The sequence below is a fragment of the Babylonia areolata genome, chromosome 29 (genome assembly GCF_041734735.1).
Source record: "Babylonia areolata isolate BAREFJ2019XMU chromosome 29, ASM4173473v1, whole genome shotgun sequence".
NCBI classification, from domain to species: Eukaryota; Metazoa; Mollusca; class Gastropoda; order Neogastropoda; family Buccinidae; genus Babylonia; species Babylonia areolata.
In genome coordinates this window covers 35,859,148-35,882,239 of record NC_134904.1, presented here as the reverse complement: position 1 = coordinate 35,882,239, position 23,092 = coordinate 35,859,148, and the positions used below count along the sequence as shown (strand labels likewise).

Here is a 23,092-nt window from a genome sequence, read left to right as displayed (position 1 = left end):
AATTCTGTAGAAAAATCCACTCTGACAGGAAAAACAAATAAAACTGCATGCAGGGGGGAAAAAAAGGGTGGCGGTTTAGTGTAGCGACACACTCTCCCTAGGGAGAGCAGCCTGAATTTCACACAGAGAATTCTGTTGTGATAAAAAGAAATACAAATACAAATACAAAGTTGCAGTTGTTAGTATTAATATTTGCAACAGTATCATTATTATAACAATTCCTATACAAATATCATAAATGATATTATTAATGAAACAATTTATCATATTCATCATTATTATTATTATCACTGATATTGTTGTTATCATAACTAAGTGTGTGTGTGAAATGATAATAAAAAAAAATAAAAAAATAATAATGTAACGTTATCAATACATATAAAATAAGCTGATGGAAACCATTCTAACAGGGATATGTGTATGTTTTGCTGTTCCTATACCTTTTGGTGGTGCCTTATTGGATTTAGTAGACATCACACACACACGTCTTGAAGGTTTTGCCTCTGTACTTAACAAATACTTAACAAAAACAACAACAACAACAACAAAAACATGTACATGAAGAAGTTGGAGGCTTCTCAATTATGGTGATGATGATAATGATGATCATGATGATGATAATAAATTAACTGTCATGCAGATAATAAAGAAAAAAAATCACATTTGATGTGTTTTCAAACAAAAGACATGGAAATATTTCAGACAATTACCGATGTGTAACGTGTCATGCCTTGTACAAATAAAAGACTAAATATAATATTCACAACCATTAAAAGAGGTGTGGTTTTTTTTTTTAAAAACGGGGCTACAGTTTCTAAACTCTTGCTTTTGAAGAGTAACAGAGGGAAAGTGCAGTTTAAACCAAGAACACTGAAATAACTTGACAATACTGGTATACTCACTTTAAACTCCAACCAGAACGTTAATCAGGCCAGTTTAAACCACTGTTCTGACAAATAGAAAGAGCATGTTTATCCAAATCCTAACACATGATAATATTCAAGAGTTGGTTTGGATTTTTTCCTAAAGGTCTGAAACAAGCAACATCAACCCCCCCCCCCCCCCCCCCCCCCCCCCCAAAAAAAAAAAAAAAAAAATTCCTTGAAATGTTCACCTGAATCTGCCAAGCGATTCAAGTCGTCCGCGACATGCTCAGGGACATTGGAATCACAGAACTCCGCCTCCAGCCCCGGAAAGAGCTGCAACAGGTCTTCAGGGCACCGGTGGATGAAGGATATGTGCCCGCCCTTCTTGCCCTTCTTGCTCGGTCGCCGTCTGAATGTGTCGAAACCCTCACCATCTGCCAAGGGCAGGAGGGGCAGGTCGAACAGGAGCTGCTTGTCCTGCTGGCACAGGAAGTGCAACAAACTGAGTTTCTCTGAGCGGCACAGGTGTGGCAAGCTGTGGCCCATCAGCTGGCTGACCCGAAACGCGTTGATAACCTCCACGCCCTTCAGCAAGCCGAACTCTGTGAGGCAGCGGTGCACGTGTTCGGGCAGGACCACCAGCTTCTGTTCGCAGAGGGCGTACACTTGGACGACGGCCGCCTCCACCTCTTGGGAAAAGAGCCGGCTGAAGCGCTGAAGGACGGCTTGCCGGATCAGCACCCAGGAGCCGTTCTGGACGTGGCTGAAGAACAGCGGCTCCTGCTCCAGGTGTTTGTACAGTGGCTGCAAGAGAGGCCTCCATCTGTCATGGACCATCTCCCCGTCCGGCCAGGCAGCATAGAACGGGCCAGGGTCACTGTTGTTCAGTTCCTTCAGTCTGAAAAACAAAGAAAAAAAAATGAAGAAAAACAACAAAAACAACAAAAAGATTATCAAGAGAGGACTTTGTACAAGATTTTCTTTTCCTGTTGTTCTGTGCGGTTTATTGTGACAAGTTCCAAATAAAAACACTGACTTAAACTAAGAGGTACATTGTGTGATGTGAACACACCAGTGGACTGCGCCCCATCTCCCCTATCAGTTAACAGAACATCCCTTTGGTAGTCCAGCTAAACTGCGCCCAACAGCAACCTCCCACAACACGACAATTTTCATCAGCATACTGATGTTGGTCGTTAAGTGGAGGAAGAAGAAGAAGAAGAAGAAGACAGAGACTTCAAAGACATGTTAGAACTTGTGAGACTGTTCATACCCAGACTTCTGACAAAAGTTTTCATTCAACCTTGTAAGAAAAAGATTTCTCTGTTTTCAGTTTTGTTCCTTCCACTGACATTCCTAAGCTCTCAACAATTAAGAAATCAAATAATAATAATCACCACCATCATCATCATTATCAAAAAAGAAAAATACATATAATGACTGGAACAAAAAAAAAGATGAGAAAAAAACAAGAAGAAGAATTCATACTTCCTCTCTACCTGGCAAACCACATACTAATGCACAGTGAAAGGAATCTGAAGAGATGGTAATCCATAGACTGGAAGGGGAGGAAATTCCATATGACAGGAAGGGAGGGAATTCCACAGACTGGAAGGGAGGGAATTCCATATGACAGGAAGGGAGGGAATTCCACAGACTGGAAGGGAGGGAATTCCATATGACAGGAAGGGAGGGAATTCCACAGACTGGAAGGGAGGGAATTCCATATGACAGGAAGGGAGGGAATTCCACAGACCGGGAGGGAGGGAATTCCAAAGACTGGAACAACGCACCCAACAAATGCAGCATCAAAAAGCAATGTTCTGAAATGACAGGTGCATAACATTAAAAGGCAGTTTCAGTTTTAGTTTCAGTTTCAAGCAGGTGTTGAAGCATGTGGACTGAACCATATATGCTACACCACATCTACCATTTATAAGAATCATCTCACTCAACCCTGGGGAGTCGACAACCATGGCAGGTTCCCCTGCCATACTGTTGCAGAAAAAAAACACCCAAACAAAACATACTAAAATCAACCGGTTTATCTTCCAGATTGACACGTGTGGACACAGCCAGAAATACTGTTGTTTTTGGTTCTTTTTGTTCATAGTTTGTTGCATATGCACGAAAGTGTACACCATTTTCATGGAACGAATTTCAATGACAGGGCATTTCTCAGACTCAGGGCTGAGATTTTTATTTCTTTCTTTTAACTCTCTCCATACGAACGGCGAAAGAGACGACGTTAACAGCGTTTCTCCCCAATTACCACCATCAAAATATAACAAGCGGAAGGCTCTTACACTGAAGAGGTGAATGCTGACAAATAATACCACAATTCTGACGACGGAAGCTAAAGGTTGGATCATTGAGACACCCACTGGACATCCGAGGGGTCTGTGTAGAGGAGAAGAGAGGACTGGCCGTACTGAGTGAGTTAAAGAAGCAGATGCCTAGACTTCACAGAAACACAAGGCACTGGTATAGCCATGAAGATTGAAACATAATGATGAGTACACACGGCAACCAACACGAGGGATGTTTACCTGCCAATGGCCATGCTGTAAACTCTGGGCAGCAGCTCTGTCACCAGCAGACAGTTCCAGAGGGAGGGGGAGTCCAGCTGTGCATGGTTGTCCAGCTGGTCGGCCGTCGGCCATTTCAGGTGACGGCGATTCTGCTCCAGGGCAAAGTACCCGTGGACATGGACGGGCAAACCAGTGGGCGACCTCGTGTCTAGGGGCAATGGCAAGAAACAGAATATCTGACTCTGGAATTTGCTCTGATCAGACAGTGGTATGGCCACGCCTACATAGGGGCGGTAACTCAGCTGAGGGTCAGAGCAGAGCTTCAGAAGTTTTTTGCTTATCTGTTGCCGTCCGCTGTGGTAACTGGCCACCAGCCAGCGCTGGGTGTCAGTCGATGATGTCAGGTGATCCTGCGTTTCCATGATGACTTCAGTCAAACAGGCCACCCCACTTTCTGGCAAGCCACCCTTTGCTGATCTTATTTCTTCGATGAACCTCGCTCTCTGTGACTGAACCTGTCCAACACTGGGTGAGGCCACTCCGACGGAGAACAGTTCTTCAGGACCAGTGGTGGCGTCGGTGTCCCTGGTCAGGATGGAGACGCTGAGGATGTGGTTGAGGAAGAGGAGAAGCGAGGGCGCTTCAGCTTTGAAAGACTCCAGCAGCTGCTCCACGTTCCGCTCGACGTACACTGTGCGGCTCAGTTCGCTGGGGCTCTGCCTCAGCGGGAACCAGAACAAAGTGCCGGGGAAACGACCGCCGCCTGCCTGGAAGGTGTCGCGACTGACCCCAAACACACCACCCAGGCTTGTCATGATCGACTCCAGTTCTGTCCCCTTCCGCCCGGACACTCGATGGCGCTTGCAGTAGTTCTGCTCTCCCTTGAAGGGGTCCATGTACATGATGTGTTCTCCACTCAGGATCACCAGATGGTCTGCAACAAGACATCTTTTTGTTGCTATTTTTTTTTTTTTTTTTTTTTTTGGGGGGGGGGGGGTTGTTTTGTTTTTGGTCTGCTGTGATTAATGTTTGTATGGTTTGCTCTAGGTTGACATCTGAGCATTTTTACGTCTTTTATATATATATACATGTTGGATGACTGTGATTATGTATTGTGTATGGTTTATGTGTTCTTCACCACCAATGAATTTCTCTCAGGATCACCAGATGGTCTGCAACAAGACAGCTTCTTTTTGTTGCTGGTTTTTTGGGTGGTTGTTTTTTGTTGTTTTTTTTGGGGGGGGGGGGGGCATGGGGGGGGGGGTGTCTGCTGTGATTATTGTTTGTATGGTTTGCTCTAGGCTGACATCTCAGCATTTTTACATCTTCTATATATATACATGTTGGATGACTGTGATTATATACACTTCAACACAACAACCAAACCACAGCAGCTGCAACAACAATGATAATAGTTTCAGTTTCAAAGAAGCGCCAAAGCATACAGACTAATCTGTATCTACTTTATATAAAAAAAACAACAACAAACAAACAACAAGGAAGAGCAGATGCTTGGCTAAATATTCCCCTAATGTCAAGCGCATTTTAGTAATTTGTTCATTTGTTTTAGCGATCTTACTTCTTCTTTTTTTTCCTGAGTTTTATTCTATTTCATTATCTATCTGCTTACCTTTTTATGTTATTCGTTCATTCATTTATCTATTTATGTGTTTATTTGTTTATTCATCTATCAATTGATTAATCTATTGACGTATCCATTTATTTGTTTATGCACTTTTTCCCCCTCAAGGCCTAAGCACGTTGGGTTGGTCAGGCACCTGCTTAGCAGATGTGGTGTGGCATATATGGATTTGTCCGAATGCAGTGACACCTCCTTGAGTAACTGAACTGAAGTGAACAGTTAACAATACCATTTTTGACCACGAGCTAATGAAGCCTTACTTCCATGAAAGTGTGTCATCTGCAGTCACCTGGGAATGTGATGATTTTAACTTTTTACATTCATCATCAGTTCTTTCTCTTGATAGAATAATGACTTCCCTCATACAAAATTCATGAAATAATGTCCAACAACCATCTACCGAAAAATCTAGCCATCAGCCCCATCCACATGTAATATGCAGCTTCTGTTCAAACGTGTGTGTGTGTGCATGCGCGTGCGTGAGTGTGTGTGTGTGTGTGTGTGTGTGTGCAGTGTGTGCATGTGTGATTATGCACAAGTTTTTATACTGATATGCGCTTGTATGTATCCTAACTTCTACTGCATCTGTGTTTGTGTATGATTTTTTTTTTTTTATTTTTATTTTTTATGTTCGTATCTTGTTACGTACTATCCCCCCCCCCCACTCCTTCCAAATATTCCTTGTGACCCCGGTACACTTGGTAATAAAGACATATTCTATTCTATCCTATCAAATGTAATTCAATTTATTTCAAATATTCATCCCTGCTTCCTCCATCCATCTGTCTGGTTTTCCCAAACTCACCATACAACTCACCCTTAACTCCAACCTTTTTATTTGTCTTTTTTTTTTTTTTTTTTTTTAATGATGACGCTCAAATGTGAAAATTAATATTTCAAGTAAATGTATGTGTGCTGTGCTGTGCTGTGCTGTGCTGTGCTGTGCTGTGCTGGGTTGGTTGCCTTGGGTTGTATTGTTTGTTTTTTTTTTGTTTTTTTCACAGCAGCTTTCTCTGTGTAAAAATCACTATGTATATCATTCTACATATCAGTGTCAAGTGGAAGACAGATCTGATGCAGGTATAGATGCACACTATGAATACTGTTCTTCTATGTGGAAGACAGGTTTGAACTTCAGATACACACATATGTGCTTGAATGTATCCTAATTTCCACTGCATCTGTGTTTGTGTATGATTTTTTTTATTTTTTATTTATGTTCGTATCTTGTTACGTACTACCCCCCCCCCCCAACCAACCCCCACCCTCCCCCCAATATTCCTTGTGACCCCGGTACACTTGGTAACAAAGACATATTCTATTCTATTCTATCCTATCAAATGTAATTCAATTTATTTCAAATATTCATCCCTGCTTCCACCATCCATCTGTCTGGTTTTCCCAAACTCACCATACAACTCACTCTTAACTCCAAAATTTTTATTTGTCTTTTTTTTCCTGGTTTTTTTTTTTTTTTTTTTTTTTTTTTAAATGATGACGCTCAAATGTGAAAATTAATATTTCAAGTAAATGTATGTGTGCTGTGCTGTGCTGTGCTGTGCTGTGCTGTGCTGTGTTGGGTTGGTTGCCTTGGGTTGTATTGTTTTTTGTGGGGTTTTTTTCACAGCAGCTTTCTCTGTGTAAAAATCACTATGTGTATCATTCTACATATCAGTGTCAAGTGGAAGACAGATCTGATGCAGGTACAGATGCACACTATGAATACTGTTCTTCTATGTGGAAGACAGGTTTGAACTTCAGATACACACTTTGTATGTTGTCATGCAGGTAGATGCACTCTATAAATGCTGTTCTATGTACCTGTCAAGTGGAGGACAAATCTGATGCAGGTAGATTCAACACTATGAATTCTGTTCTATGTACCTGTTGAGTGGAGGACAGATTTGAACTCCAGATACACACTATGTATGTTGTCATGCAGGTAGATGCACTCTACGAATTCTGTTCTATGTACCTGTTGAGTGGATGACAGATTTGAACTCCAGATACACACTATGTATGTTGTCATGCAGGTAGATTCACACAATGAATACTGTTCTACGTATCTGTCAATAAGTGGAGGACAGATTTGAACTCCAGAATTCTATTTTTGTACCTGTCAAATGGAGGGCAGATTTGATGCAGGTAGATTCACACTGTGAATTCTTTTCTATGTATCTGTCAATAAGTGGAGGACAGGTTTGAACTCCAGATACACACTATGTATGTTGTCATGCAGGTAGATGCACACAATGAATACTGTTCTATGTATCTGTCAATAAGTGGAGGACAGGTTTGAACTCCAGATACACACTATGTATGTTGTCATGCAGGTAGATGCACACAATGAATACTGTTGTATGTACCTGTCAATAAGTGGAGGACAGATTTGAACTCCAGAATTCTATTTTTGTACCTGTCAAGTGGAGGACAAATCTGATGCAGGTAGATTCAACACTATGAATTCTGTTCTATGTACCTGTTGAGTGGAGGACAGATTTGAACTCCAGATACACACTATGTATGTTGTCATGCAGGTAGATGCACACAATGAATACTGTTCTATGTATCTGTCAATAAGTGGAGGACAGGTTTGAACTTCAGACACACACCATGTATGTTATCATGCAGGTAGATTCTTACTATGAATTCTATTTTTGTACCTGTCAAATGCAGGGCAAATTTGATGCAGGTAGATTCACACTGTGAATTCTTTTCTATGTATCTGTCAATAAGTGGAGGACAGGTTTGAACTCCAGATACACACTATGTATGTTGTCATGCAGGTAGATTCACACTGTGAATTCTGTTCTATGTATCTGTCAATAAGTGGAGGACAGGTTTGAACTCCAGATACACACTATGTATGTTGTCATGCAGGTAGATGCACACAATGAATACTGTTGTATGTACCTGTCAATAAGTGGAGGACAGATTTGAACTCCAGAATTCTATTTTTGTACCTGTCAAATGGAGGGCAAATTTGATGCAGGTAGATTCAACACTATGAATTCTGTTCTATGTACCTGTTGAGTGGAGGACAGATTTGAACTCCAGATACACACTATGTATGTTGTCATGCAGGTCACACTATGAATTCTGTTCCATGTATCAGTTGAGTGAAGGACTAATTTGATGCAGGTAGATTCACACTGTGAATTCTGTTCTATGTATCTGTCAATAAGTGGAGGACAGGTTTGAACTCCAGACACACACCATGTATGTTGTCATGCAGGTAGATGCACACAATGAATTTGGTTCTATGTATCTGCTGAGTGGAGGACTAATTTGATGCAGGTAGATTCAACACTGTGAATTCTGTTCTATGTACCTGTTAAGTGGAGGACAGATTTGAACTCCAGATACACACTATGTATGTTGTCATGCAGGTAGATGCACACAATAAATACTGTTCTATGTACCTGTTGAGTGGAGGACAGATTTGAACTCCAGATACACACTATGTATGTTGTCATGCAGGTAGATGCACTCTACGAATTCTATTTTTGTACCTGTCAAATGGAGGGCAGATTTGATGCAGGTAGATTCACACTGTGAATTCTGTTCTATGTATCTGTCAATAAGTGGAGGACAGGTTTGAACTCCAGATACACACTATGTATGTTGTCATGCAGGTAGATTCACACTATGAATTCTGTTCTATGTGTCTGTTGAGTGGAGGACTAATTTGATGCAGGTAGATTCACACTGTGAATTCTGTTCTATGTATCTGCTGAGTGGAGGACAGATTTGAACTCCAGATACACACTATGTATGTTGTCATGCAGGTAGATTCACACTATGAATTCTGTTCTATGTACCTGTTGAGTGGAGGACAGATTTGAACTCCAGATACACACTATGTATGTTGTCATGCAGGTAGATGCACACAATAAATACTGTTCTATGTATTTGTCAATAAGTGGAGGACAGGTTTGAACTCCAGACACACACCATGTATGTTATCATGCAGGTAGATTCTTACTATGAATTCTATTTTTGTACCTGTCAAATGCAGGGCAAATTTGATGCAGGTAGATTCACACTGTGAATTCTGTTCTATGTATCTGTCAGTAAGTGGAGGACAGGTTTGAACTCCAGATACACACTATGTATGTTGTCATGCAGGTAGATTCACACTATGAATTCTGTTCTATGTATCTGTTGAGTGGAGGACTAATTTGATGCAGGTAGATTCACACTATGAATTCTGTTCTATGTATCTGTCAATAAGTAGAGGATAGGTTTGAACTCCAGATACACACTATGTATGTTGTCATGCAGGTCACACTATGAATTCTGTTCTATGTATCTGTTGAGTGGAGGACAGATTTGAACTTCAGATACACACTATGTATGTTGTCATGCAGGTAGATTCACACTGTGAATTCTGTTCTATCTACCTGTTGAGTGGAGGACAAATTTGAACTCCAGATACACACTATGTATGTTGTCATGCAAGTAGATGCACTCTACGAATTCTATTTTTGTACCTGTCAAATGGAGGGCAAATTTGATGCAGGTAGATTCACACTATGAATTCTGTTTTATGTATCTGTTGAGTGGATGACTAATTTGATGCAGGTAGATTCACACCATGAATTCTGTTCTATGTATCTGTCAATAAGTAGAGGATAGGTTTGAACTCCAGATACACACTATGTATGTATCTGTCAGTAAGTGGAGGACAGGTTTGAACTCCAGATACTCACTATGTATGTTGTCATGCAGGTAGATGCACTCTACGAATTCTATTTTTGTACCTATCAAATGGAGGGCAAATCTGATGCAGGTAGATTTACACTGTGAATTCTGTTCTATGTACCTGTCAACAAGTGGAGGACAGGTTTGAACTCCAGATACACACTATGTATGTTGTCATGCAGGTCACACTATGAATTCTGTTCTATGTATCTGTTGAGTGGAGGACAGATTTGAACTTCAGATACACACTATGTATATCAATCAATCAATCAATCAAAACTATGTTAGTTGCCCTGTGTACGTACCTGTCAAGTGGAAGACAGATTTGAACCCCAGCCCAAAGCGGCCCACTTTGAGCGGGTCCTCCTCTTTGATGCTGGTGTGCAGCATGCGGATACCTTCCCAGTCCCTGGCAGAGAACTCGGCATTGTTGTACACACATAGCGCTGGTCCCTGCACACACACACACACACACACACACACACACACACATTGTCTGTACAAGAGGGGTACCACTTACTAGAAAAAGCATCACGGAGCAAAATCAGGGAAGTATACCAGCAAAATGGCAAAGTTTATATAAAAGTATAAATAATATTCAACAACCAGAATCTATCTATCAATCAATCAAATACATTCAGTAACTTATCAGATTAAAGCAGATTCAGATGTCATCAAACAGGATAAAGCTGAACGCTTTTATAACAAAGTTCAGCAGAGATGTTAAATGCATATGTGGAAAATCTATTTCTAGCAAACACATACTCTTTGAATGTCAGAGTCTGAAACCGTTTTTACCAAACTTCTCGGAAAATTCTTGTGAATGTATTTTTGACAATTTCAAGATGTTATCTGCTATTGCAGAAGGTTTGCTGCATAGTCCAACTGGACATTTGTTATAGTTGTTATAGGTGTTTGATGTTTGCGTTTCCTTCTATATTGTGCCTATGTCTCCCCTTTTAATGTTTTATTTTTTTCCAGTGCTCTGTATCTTTCCCCACCATACACATACACGTGCACACATACATACACACACCATTCTTCACCCTCTGCCCAATATTGTTTCCACCACCACGCCTCGCCCTCCACCCCCCCCCCCCCACTTTTTAAAAATTTTCGTCTAATATCACTTAGTGCAAGATGTTACGTTAAACTTAAGACTACTACTACTACTACTACACACATACACACACAACAATCAAACAAACACACACACACACACACACAAAAGCACACGCACACAAAAGCACACACACAAATGCACGTACATGCACACGCACAACAAAACTGAGAATAAGAATAATAATAATACATTATCAATACAGTGCTCATGGACCCCGCTAAGCACTTTACAATAACAGACACGAAGCACACAAGCATGCACACACATTACACACACACATGCATAAATGTCAATCAAGAAAGAACAAATGTCTCATTTTGTTGGATATACCTTTACATCTAAGAATCTTTCCTAATAAATGGGGGTGGGGAGTGGGGGGGGGGGGGGGGGGGGGGGCGGGAAGGAGAATAAAAAAAAAGAAAAAAAAAGAGAGAGATACAGCTAAATAAATGTACTTAATGGACTTCATAAAAAGGTACGAAATATGGAGATGGGAAGTACAATAGTGAGCTGTTCACTGTCTTTATCTGATACATTTTTACTGGAAAACAATAATTGAGCAATGACAGTGGGTAGGAACAAAAGTCTGTCTACATGTCAAGAAATGTCACAAAGTGGTAAACTGGACTTCAGAATGTCGTTTGATTTTATTCTCACCACATACAGCTAACTGTCTCACAAGTATACAGATTTTAATTAAATGCAATTAAAACATTTTTAGTGAGTATGTCACATGCTACTGTGGGAGGAGGGAGAGGGAGGGGGGGGGGGAGTTTGGGGAATTCCTAATACACATATACTTTTTGGAATGTGAGGCCTGACATCCTTTTTTTTTTTTTTTTTTTTTTTTTTTTTTTTACCCAATTATCCAGAAAGATCCCTTGAAGGTGTTGTTATTGACAATTTCTTGTTTTTGTTAAAAAAATTTTTTTTGAAAGTTTGCTTCACAGTCCAGTTGGATAGTTGCTTATGTATACAGCTTCCATTGCATTAAATTCTTATCCATCTATACACAGATTTTTTTTTTTTTTTTTTTTTTTTTTTAATATCTAAAATCACACTCCATGAATAGACGTTAAATTGAAGAACACACATAAGTGTGAGCGAATGTTGTTTTTTTTGTTTGTTTTTTTTAAGCAGATGCCTGTCCAGCATTATAACCCAAAACACAAGTCAGACCTCAAGCACATGCTTTAACATTTTTGCGCACCAATCAGAGCACACGTTGCCAGGGGTTCTTTTTCAGTGCGCCAAGTGCATGCTGCACACAGGACGTTGGTTTATCATCTGATCCGACTGACTCTGACGCTCAGTTTTAATTTTCCAGTCAAAGTTGGGAAGAAGGGGCGAGACAGGGATTTGATCCCTGAACCTCATGGACACTAGTTATCGGCAGATGGGTGCCTTAACCATTATGTTACCTTCCTCCTTAAAAACTGTAATGCAAACACTGACTCCACTTCTCTCATGCCCCCCCTCTCAATCCCATGACTGCTATTAACACTGAACAGCGCCTGATAGAATTCCAAGAAGCACTGGCTCATCATTTATCTTTGTTCTCTTTTTTTTTTCCCCCATAAACAAAAGAAGAAGATGATTTTTTTTTCATAATTTACTTATAATAAATTCTCTTGCTTATGATTATGAATGTTTCTAAACTCAAGATTTCTCAGCCATAGAACAATACTAAGATTACACTGACTGATACACTTCAAGAAAAATGCACACAAGAAATTAGAGAGAGAGAGAGAGAGAGAGAGAGAGAGAGAGAGAGAGAGAGAGAGAAGTAAGGCACAAATTAACATCATTTACACCAATGTGCACAGAATATTACACATGCACGCACGCACACACACACACACACACACACACACACACACAAGCAAACAAACAAACCAAAAAAGACACAAACAAGCACACACACACACACACACACACACACACTCACACAAGCAAACAAACAAACCAACCAAAAAACACACAAACAAGCACACATACACGCACACACACATGCACACACACACACACACCATTTAACTGGTATATCTACACACATCTATGTTTATATACACATTGTACATTATCCAAATCCCTTTTTTCCAACTGCCTGCCTGGCTGTCTGCCTGGCCGATCGGAAAACAGATACTCTTACATGCAGAAAAAAAAAGCCAACAAAACAAAAACAACCATATGGGTGGTCACTGCCCGGGGAGATCAGCCCAAATTTCACACAGAAAAAATCTGTTGTGACTAAAAAAAGTTGTCCAACCAGCCGCCATGGTGAAGTGGTCAGTGTCGCGGACTGATGGCTGGGAGGACGTGGGTTCGAATCCCAGCGGAAGAGGGTTTTTTCCGGCCCGTGGCCGGCTTCTACCCAGAGTTGAGTGTGCTGTGGGTTTAAATGGGGAGACTGGGACCACACAATTGAGTGTCATCCACTTCAAGGATGTGTCTTTGGGTGTGTTGCTCTAATTACCTGACCAACACTGCAAGTGTCTGTATTTCTTGAGCCTGGTTAACGCCGGGATATCATAATGACAGGAAACGTAGAGTACAGCCTTGTCACACAGTCCCAAACCAAAATGGACCTCCGTAGCAACATCGTCATCGTCATCATCATCCTCCTCCTCCTTCATCATCATCAATATAAACAAAACAGTCTTAAAGTCTGTGGCCTTTCATGCCCTGCTCTCATGGTGACCTAAGTTTCGATACCCCTCCACTTCTGTGCTTGGGGCGAGTCCTGTCAAAGTCTTCAGTGTCGGCAGATTCATGGGGGGCTGTTGTTTGAGGGACGTGGTGGCGGTCTCCACTCTGGGAGGGACGCTCACTCAGTCTGGCTCCGCAACTAAGCTATTATTGTTGTTAGTAGGGGGCTTAGCAGGTGGTGTCCTAAGTACCTTGAATCAGAACATGCACCACTGAACACCACCAAAGTGACTCAGCAGCAGTCTCCTCTGGTGTGTGGCCTCCTGGCGACCTAACATCGATGGTTCCCTGTGGACTGCCGACGATGGAACTGTGACAGACAAACCTGGGTGTGGTCGTGTATGGGAGAATCTAAATGAGCGGCGTGGGAGTAATGCCACTGAAATGGTGCAGATGATGGGGCAGCAAAAAAAAAAAAAGTTGTCCAATACAATATGATACATATGAACGTGCTGGCAATGTGGACAGATGTCTAAAATACAAGATATGGACAGACATCCAAAATCACTTTATATGGACAGACGTTAAACTGAAGAACACAGATGATATATAACACACACCTGAAAGAATTTGAGATGTGGATGTCTCTTCAGAGTTTTGGGAGGCAGGTCTTGGTTGAAGCTCCGTCTCTCGATCAACACTTTCACCTCTGTCGCACCAGCATCTTCTGCGTTCTGTATCAGCTCCTGAAGACACAGCAAGAAAACAGCTTCGGTTTCAAGAAGGTGTCAGAAGCAAACAAACTGATCCATCTATACTACACATCTACTTTCACCCCCCCCCCCTCCTCCCCACATACCCTCCCCCCCCCCAACCCCCCTCTCCCCCACCTAAATAAAAAAGGGAGGCTGGGGGGGGAGTGAGCATACGCCTGATCTACACACAGACGCAACACACTGATACGGATACTTATGAAAAGTTTTCTTAGCAGATATAAAGTCTGAATTAAAAAAAAATTTGATGATAATGATACAGTGAGTCAATGGTGTAATTACAATCCCTGTACAACCCCGACTTGCAAAATTTATAGATGAATGTTTCAAAGAATATGTCATACTTTAATTAGAACACCTTCCATTTAGTTTAGTTGTGGGTGTTGTGTTTTGGTTTTTGTTGTTGTTCGTTCGTCTTCAGTTTAACGTCTTTCCACTTGAAGTGATATTAGACTTTTGTTGTTGTTGTTCTTGTTTTTGTGTTCATAAATCATTCACACAGTTTTCATGACAAATAAATATGATTCTGATTCTGATACTGAATTAGTATCCAGACAAACACTGAAAAAAATAAAAAACAAAAAGAACCCCAACATTTTCAGCTAAATCGACAATTGAGTAAATGAATTAAATAAATAAATCAGATTAGAATACAATATCAGCAAGTGATACATAATCACATATAGAGAGATAGACTGACAGATAGATAACTACTAAACAGCCTTTCCATTATTTGAAAGTAACTTTGCAAAGATCAGAAAATGAAATGTGAAATGGAAACCCTTGAAAGACTGGAACTGAGAGCCTTTTGAACTTTCTCTCTCTGGGAGAAAGCCAATTGTATGCCTGATATCACTAAATTCCCCCCCCCCCCCCCGCCCCCCCCCCCCCTCCGTGGATTTCAGGTTTATCATATTGTCTAGTTTGCCTGCTTCATCCATTCAGTCCCTTCAGCGCATACAAAACTGAGCACATCAATCATCTTTTGCAACATCTCCACTGGCTCCCCATCTCACACAGAATAAAGTACAAGATCAGCACTCTATGTTATAAATGTATTCACAAATCTGCTCCTTCCTATCTCTGTGGTTGCCTTCACCTCTACACTCTATCTCGCTCACTAAGATCGGCTTTGGATCCACTCTGTTTTGGCATACCCAGATTCAAACACTCGACTGTTGGCCGCCGTTCTTTCTCTGTTTTGGGACCGGACCTTGTATTTGGAATGAACTTCCTCTTCCGCTTCGTCAGGTCTCCGCACTCAGCTCTTTCAAGTCTGGCCTTAAAACCCACCTCTTCCCAAGATAGCCTCCCTCTCCTGCCTCTTCCTTGTCTTCAGTTTCTCCAGTTTTAGAGTTATGCATGTGTGAGAATAATTGGTGTGAAAGCGCTTTGATTTCTCTCTGCACAAGATTCAGTGCTATACAAATATTATGTGACCAAGCGCGCTATGCTTGCTCCAACACTGCTCACACATGAGCTACAGCAGGCGACGGTTTTCGCAACTAACCCGCTGTCCCTACTCCACTTACATCATTGTGTTCTCGCCAGACAGACTACTCAAGGCTTGCCCAGTGTCGCATCACAGTACAGCATTGGCTGAGCGGAAACTTGTGTTTCTGTTCCACTCTAATTAGTTAATAACTCTTTTGTCAGATCAGTAAACTACAAGTATTATATACTGGCAGAATCATTGCAATTCCATCTTTAAATCTATTCCATTTATGTTTGCCTACGTTAAACTGATTTAACGCAGTTTGTAATTTTCAGCGACAAGCTCGTTAAAACCGATCCTGTTCACCCTGACACCACCTTCGAGGCAGCTAAGAAGGAGGCCCAGCGATGGCTGAGGGAGGACAGCCACACCTACAACATCTGCCCCGGTGTAGACAACACCACTGTTGTCTGCCTTGTTACCTGCCTAAGTCCCTTCAAATATTTGTCACTGTATGTGTATGGCAGCTTGTGTTAGCACAGTAAACAGGAAGAGAAAACACCTTTTTTTTCATGTAGGAAGAAAAACAAAATCAAAGCCTTCAACATTTTAAGCTTTAACTGAACTATTGGTGAACTCCAGCATTAACTTGCAAGCCTGCAGGTAAGATATAACTGAAAACAAATCAAAACAAACATCACACACACACACACACACACACACACACACACACAGCATTCTGTTGTGTTACCTTTTACCTTTTTGTCGCATGAAATTTCAGTGTGAAATTAAGGTTGTTCTCTCTGTGGTGACATGTAAACTCATTCAATACCTGAAGAAAATAACATTTATAATAAATGGTAAAAAAACAACAACAAAAAACCAACCACTTTCAGAATATATTTCTTTAAAATCTGAATGCTGTGGTTAATTAAGCACAGGTAATTTGTTCTTCCAATCAATAATCTTTTACTTTTTTTTTCTCACAGAAAACTCATATGGCATGATGTGTTGTTCCACAGCTGCTTGAAAAGTCTAAATGAATAGGAGGAGTTTGTATTATACTCCATGTTTGGTGATACATATACTGTACCATGTCAAACTGATGCAAACTAGGCCTATCGGTTTGCTCTGCTTGGCCAAATTTTGCGCGGCTAACAGTGAAAAGACGCCCCTCTTTGCCTGGTCCGCTCTTAGCCAATCAAACGCCTCTAAAAGCTATAAGCGCTGAATCATTCCGAGGCCAAGGCTCTCCACGCCATCTTGTCAGGTTTTCGCTCTGTCTCGTCTTGCGCTTTTTTTTGTCTATTAAGCGTGTTCATTTGGCCTTATTTTGTTGTATGCGGCTTGTCTGTATATTTTTCTTACATTCTGTGTACTCGTTTCGACTCGGCCCCAAACAGATTAATGAACGGCGAAAGAGACGACGTTAACAGCGTTTCACCCCAGTTACCATCATCAAAATATTGCAAGCGGAAGGCTCTTATACTGGAGGTGAATGTTGACAAAGAATACCACAATTCTGACGACGGAAGCTAAAGGTTGGGTCATTCAGACACCCACTGGACATCCGAGGGGTCTGTGTAGAAGAGAAGAGAGGACTAGCCGTACTGAGTGAGTTAATACCCAAACCGGACAGTGTTTGAAAATGGTAGAGAATGTTCACACAGTCATGTTTCAGGAGTTCTTTCCCCTGAGCTATGTGGCTGGGAAGGATCAACAAATCATTTTCCTAAAAGAATTTCTTTTCTCCAAAATCAGCTCAGTTCCTAAATGACATGATTTATTAGTCTGTGTGTGTGTGTGTGTGTTTGTGTGTGTGTGTGTGTGTGTGTGTGTGTGTGTGTGTGTGTGTGTGTGTGTGTGTGTGAGTTTTTGAATGTGTGTGTGTGTGTGGTAAACGCCATGGCGGCAACCGATATACCTTCAGTATCTGCGCATCGTCAGGATACTGGTCCAACACATTGCGCAGCTCCCTGATGAGGTTGGGTCGTATCATCGACAGGTCCTCCCCCTCAGAGTCCTCACTGTCCGAAGCTGAAAAAGTGCACAAAACAATGTAGTTGTAATGACTATAGCTACTACGGTAGCTAGAATATAATCTTTTCACGTGCCTATGTAGATCCAGAACTAACTGCCCACCGAGGCACCGGATGCATTCTGACCTTTAAGGGGAGAAAAACCTCCTTCTATTCACCACGGCCTTGCCGCCACTCGGCAAAATCTGGGCAACCCACTTTCATGCTAGCAACATCTCTCTGACTCGGATTCTGTAACAGACATCTTCTTTAAATCATCCCTGATTGAAATGCCAAAGTCTCAGCTTAAAAAAAAAAAGAAAAAAGAAAAAAAAAAAAAAAAAAAAAGAGAATATAACAAAAAAGAAACGGAATGGTACGGTGTCTGTGTTTTTACAGTGTGAATAACAAAAGCACGACAGTCTAGTCACAGTTGCATCAGTGAAAGTGTATGTTTCATCATGTCCTGGCTAGCCGAAGCTGGAGGAGGAGGAGGAAGGAAGAGTACTGTTGTTGTTGTTGTTGGTGGTGGTGGTGGTGGTGTTGTGTGTTCTTGTTGTTTTCCTTTCACCATGAAACACAGCATAATTCATACTCTTTCCTCAACAATCACTGCAAAACACATATCAATAGATACTATTAGCTCACTATACAAAAAACAAAAGAAAACAAATGAAAAAAAAACAACACATAAAAAAACCAACAACAAACAATACATACTCATTACAAAAGATAAACATGAACCCCCCCCCCCCCAAAAAAAAAAAACAAACAAAAAAAAACCCCAATCATTTAAAACATACAGATTCCTAAACAGTACAAAAAATATTTGGATAAATATATTTCAGGGTATTTTTGACAAGAAGCAACACAAATTTCGTAACATGGAGCGATATTGGGAGATGTTCCGTCACACACGCTGCTCACAGTAGACACGTATCTTGTTGTAAAGTATTTACTTCAATTTTTCGTTCAAATGCTATCATCTAATGAAAAAAAAAATGTAAAAAGATAAAAAGGTAGGAGAGAGTGGTAGGGAATTAACTCTTTTCCACATCCTATCCCATGTACTGGTGTCTGTAGACATCTAGTTAAAGTATCATAATTTTCACATTTGAATGTCATCAGTAAGAAAATTTTTTTTTTTTTTTAAATGAAAAGGTGGGTGCATAAAGTGGGCAGGGGTGGGTGGGGTGGAGTTGAATGATGAGGTGGGAAACAGGGTAGATGGAATGTGGAATCAGAGATGAATATTTGAAATAAACAGAAGTACAGTTGAAGAAAAACTATACTTCATTGGCTTCATGAAAGTGAAGTTGTTAATCTGACAAGAGAAAACACCCACTAATGAATGTAAGCAGTATATAAAACATCAACATTATTCGCAGCAACTGTCATGATATCTGCTTCAGTAAAAGTGTGTATGGTGAAAGCTGAAAATGGGCACAACAGCCGTCATGGTATCTGCATAATTTGTAAAAGTGTCTACTTAACATCCTGGCTGTTCAAATCTGAAATATTGTGCAACACCAGTCATGTCATTTTGCATCAGTAAAAGTGAGTAATTTGGATCATGATGGGTTAAATAAACAAAACGGTCATACACGTAAAATGTTAAATGTTACATGTTTGTCTGAGTGTGTATGTGTGCGTGCCAGAAATCTGACTGAATGACACAGGAAACAAATGATGAGCGCCTAATGCCAGTCGTCAGTTGGTTCTACCTGTTGTGTTTCTTTCATTGTATCAATATATACACATAAGAAACTAAATGTGGATTAACAAGGTCTATTTATTGAAGAGAACGTTAAGTTGCCATCTTCCTGTCTAGTCCCCAACCAATCATATTTTAGATAAACAATGATAACATGCATAAGGGAAGTAATTCAAATGTCACACTACCCAGGTAAGCAGCCTGTTGCGTAAATGATTTCATGTTTGTAACATGAAAACTTGGTCTCTGACCGAGGATAGGCGCTACATAAGTACCCATATCAATCAGTCAATCAATTAATCAGTAAAGTGTGTATCTTAATAAATTTTGTGCACATTCTACTGAATGTGTTTCACTGCATTTTCAACATATCCTGATCAAAGAATGCCGACAGTCAGCATTAGATTCTGATATTGCAGGCAGGGCATTTACTTTGATAAACAACCTTACGCTCGATTGTGTGGCAACTGATTCACTTCCACTGCAAGATCAAGTTTGATAACTCATGTGGCAATCAAATAACTTGTCTCCCTTGGACCGTTCCCAAGAAACGTATAGAAAAAAAAAAGAAGAGAAGTTGGCCTTGAGATGTGAAATCTGTCTATGCCTAAAAACTGGCATTTATTCACCGCGCGCGCACACACACACACACACACAATCATATACATATTCTCCTTCCCATGACAACTCATTCAATACACACCACAACCTCTTTAGACTTTTTCTTATAATATACTTTTCCTCTGATACATAACATGAACTTTTTTTTTCTTTTTTTTTAACACTAATATATTCACATGCATTCCCTTTCCTTTATACACTACTTTACTCCTTTCCGTCTAAAAACACTTATAGTGAATAGACGTTAACTCTCTCCATACGAACGGCAAAAGAGACGACGTTAACAGCGTTTCACCCCAATTACCATCATCAAAACACTGCAAGCGGAAGGCTCTTATACTGAACTGGTGAATGTTGACAAAGAATACCACAATTCTGACGACGGAAGCTAAAGGTTGGGTCATTCAGACACCCACTGGATATCCGAGGGGTCTGTGTAGAGGAGAAGAGAGGACTGGCCGTACTGAGTGAGTTAAACTGAAGAAAACTGAAGAAAACAATCACACCCACACACACGGCGCACGCACACACTTGCTCGCTCTCCCAGCCAACCTCAGTTCCCTCTTCTGTGGCTGGCCTGTTGTAACTGCACAGGCAAAATAAGTTTGCAAATAATTAGTAAACATGCAAACAAGGCTGGCCTGTTGTAACTGCACAGGCAAAATAAGTTTGCAAATAATAAGTAAACATGCAAACAAGGCTGGCCTGTTGTAACTGCACAGGCAAAATAAGTTTGCAAATAATTAGTAAACATGCAAACAAGGCTGGCCTGTTGTAACTGCACAGGCAAAATAAGTTTGCAAATAATAAGTAAACATGCAAACAAGGCTGGCCTGTTGTAACTGCACAGGCAAAATAAGTTTGCAAATAATAAGTAAACATGCAAACAAGGCTGGCCTGTTGTAACTGCACAGGCAAAATAAGTTTGCAAATAATTAGTAAACATGCAAACAAGGCTGGCCTGTTGTAACTGCACAGGCAAAATAAGTTTGCAAATAATAAGTAAACATGCAAACAAGGCTGGCCTGTTGTAACTGCACAGGCAAAATAAGTTTGCAAATAATAAGTAAACATGCAAACAAGGCTGGCCTGTTGTAACTGCACAGGCAAAATAAGTTTGCAAATAATAAGCAAACATGTAAACAAGGCTGGCCTGTTGTAACTGCACAGGCAAAATAAGTTTGCAAATAATAAGCAAACATGTAAACAAGGCTGGCCTGTTGTAACTGCACAGGCAAAATAAGTTTGCAAATAATTAGTAAACATGCAAACAAGGCTGGCCTGTTGTAACTGCACAGGCAAAATAAGTTTGCAAATAATAAGTAAACATGTAAACAAGGCTGGCCTGTTGTAACTGCACAGGCAAAATAAGTTTGCAAATAATAAGTAAACATGCAAACAAGGCTGGCCTGTTGTAACTGCACAGGCAAAATAAGTCTGCAAATAATAAGTAAACAAGCAAACAAGGCTGGTCTGTTGTAACTGCACAGGCAAAATAAGTTTGCAAATAATAAGTAAACAAGCAAACAAGGCTGGTCTGTTGTAACTGCACAGGCAAAATAAGTTTGCAAATAATAAGTAAACAAGCAAAAAGGCTGGCCTGTTGTAACTGCACAGGCAAAATAAGTTTGCAAATAATAAGTAAACAAGCAAACAAAGAAACTTGTCTTGGAGCACAGCAAATGCATTTCCAAGTGTAGGATATATATATATACAGATCAACTAGCACTTACCCATTGTGGCGGCTTCGGGCAGAAGGCAATGTTGTAACCAGTCACTCGTCTCAGCTTACACCTCACATATATTCAAACTGTGGGTTTTCTGCCCAAAATCAAATACCACGCCTATGTAAAAATTACCATACAATTACCACAACAACAAAAAATTATTAAAAAAAAAAAAAAAAAAAAAAAAAAAAAAATATATATATATATATATATATATATATATTATATATATATATATATATATATATAGCCTATATATATACATACAAATTACTACTCTACTTGGCTAGATTTCTTTACACGCTGGTTCAGTTTAATCAATGTTAGTGCACATAGCGTTATTTTTAAAATGAAATGCTTTCATGTTCAGATAATTCTTCAAGACGTATCATTATTTCACTTTCCTTCCAAGTTCATTATGTATTGTGTAACCCTGCCACATGCATTGTTGCCATGTGTTGTTTGTTTGCCTTTTGTGCCGCATTTTGTTGTGGTCTTTTTCCATGGGGTCTTTTCTGAATAAATCTGGATTCTTTTTCAGCATTTGTAACTGAGTATCAGTTACAGTTTTTTAAGGTGTCAAAGCATGGGACTGATCCAAAGACCGGCACTACATCACATCTGCCGTTTAAAAAAATAATTATATATATATATATATATATATATATGTGTGTGTGTGTGTGTGTGTGTTTCTTTTTATCACACGACATACACACTGCACCGATTAATATGACCCAGCAAGTGTCAACTCATGACAGCCGGGACACACACCCCACACATCTGACCGCACATGTATTTGGAGTGAACAAGGCACGAACACCCGGTGTCTGTTTAATCTTTATTCCTCCCGGTTTATTTTGTGTGGACAATTTCGAAATAAAGGGCCGACAGGACCTCTATTTCAACTCGATCAGTTTCAGAGTTTGTTATTAGTGTCAAGTCAATATTTCTTATTTTCTATGATGAGAATATCATAGATCACAGAGACCTTTTTGTTTTGGATTCTGGCACACTTCATATATGGCACTAGCTTCTTTATAATCTCCCTCACACAAACAGAGAAATTCTCTGTTAATGAAAATCTGACTGCCTTTTAATTTCTGCCTTGTTCTCAGAACTCTGTCCTTATCTTTGAAGTATGTACAGCAAGCTACTATGGGAGAGTTAGGCTTTGAACTGAGACGATGGACACGCTTGAACTGAACATCATCGGATAATTCTAGTTTATCTGTAATCATCTGTACAAGCTCCTCACAGTCCTGTCAAGACTCTTTATCATGATGTGAGAT

At 40.3% G+C, this 23,092-nt stretch overlaps 1 protein-coding gene across 1 annotated transcript in view; it reads right to left on the bottom strand.

The window, feature by feature from the left end:
• The window catches only part of LOC143274796 (sacsin-like), a 28,821-nt gene extending 6,925 nt beyond the window's left edge, over window positions 1–21,896 (bottom strand). The window contains exons 1-6 of the mRNA XM_076578723.1: window positions 21,810–21,896; window positions 17,648–17,760; window positions 14,136–14,261; window positions 10,049–10,196; window positions 3,416–4,331; window positions 1,115–1,764 (exon numbers count right to left, since the gene is read on the bottom strand). Of these exons, the coding sequence (XP_076434838.1) occupies window positions 1,115–1,764; window positions 3,416–4,331; window positions 10,049–10,196; window positions 14,136–14,261; window positions 17,648–17,760; window positions 21,810–21,813 (1,957 nt within the window). The 5' untranslated portion in view covers window positions 21,814–21,896. The remainder of the gene's footprint in view (window positions 1–1,114; window positions 1,765–3,415; window positions 4,332–10,048; window positions 10,197–14,135; window positions 14,262–17,647; window positions 17,761–21,809) is intronic.
• Window positions 21,897–23,092: the final 1,196 nt, after the last annotated feature.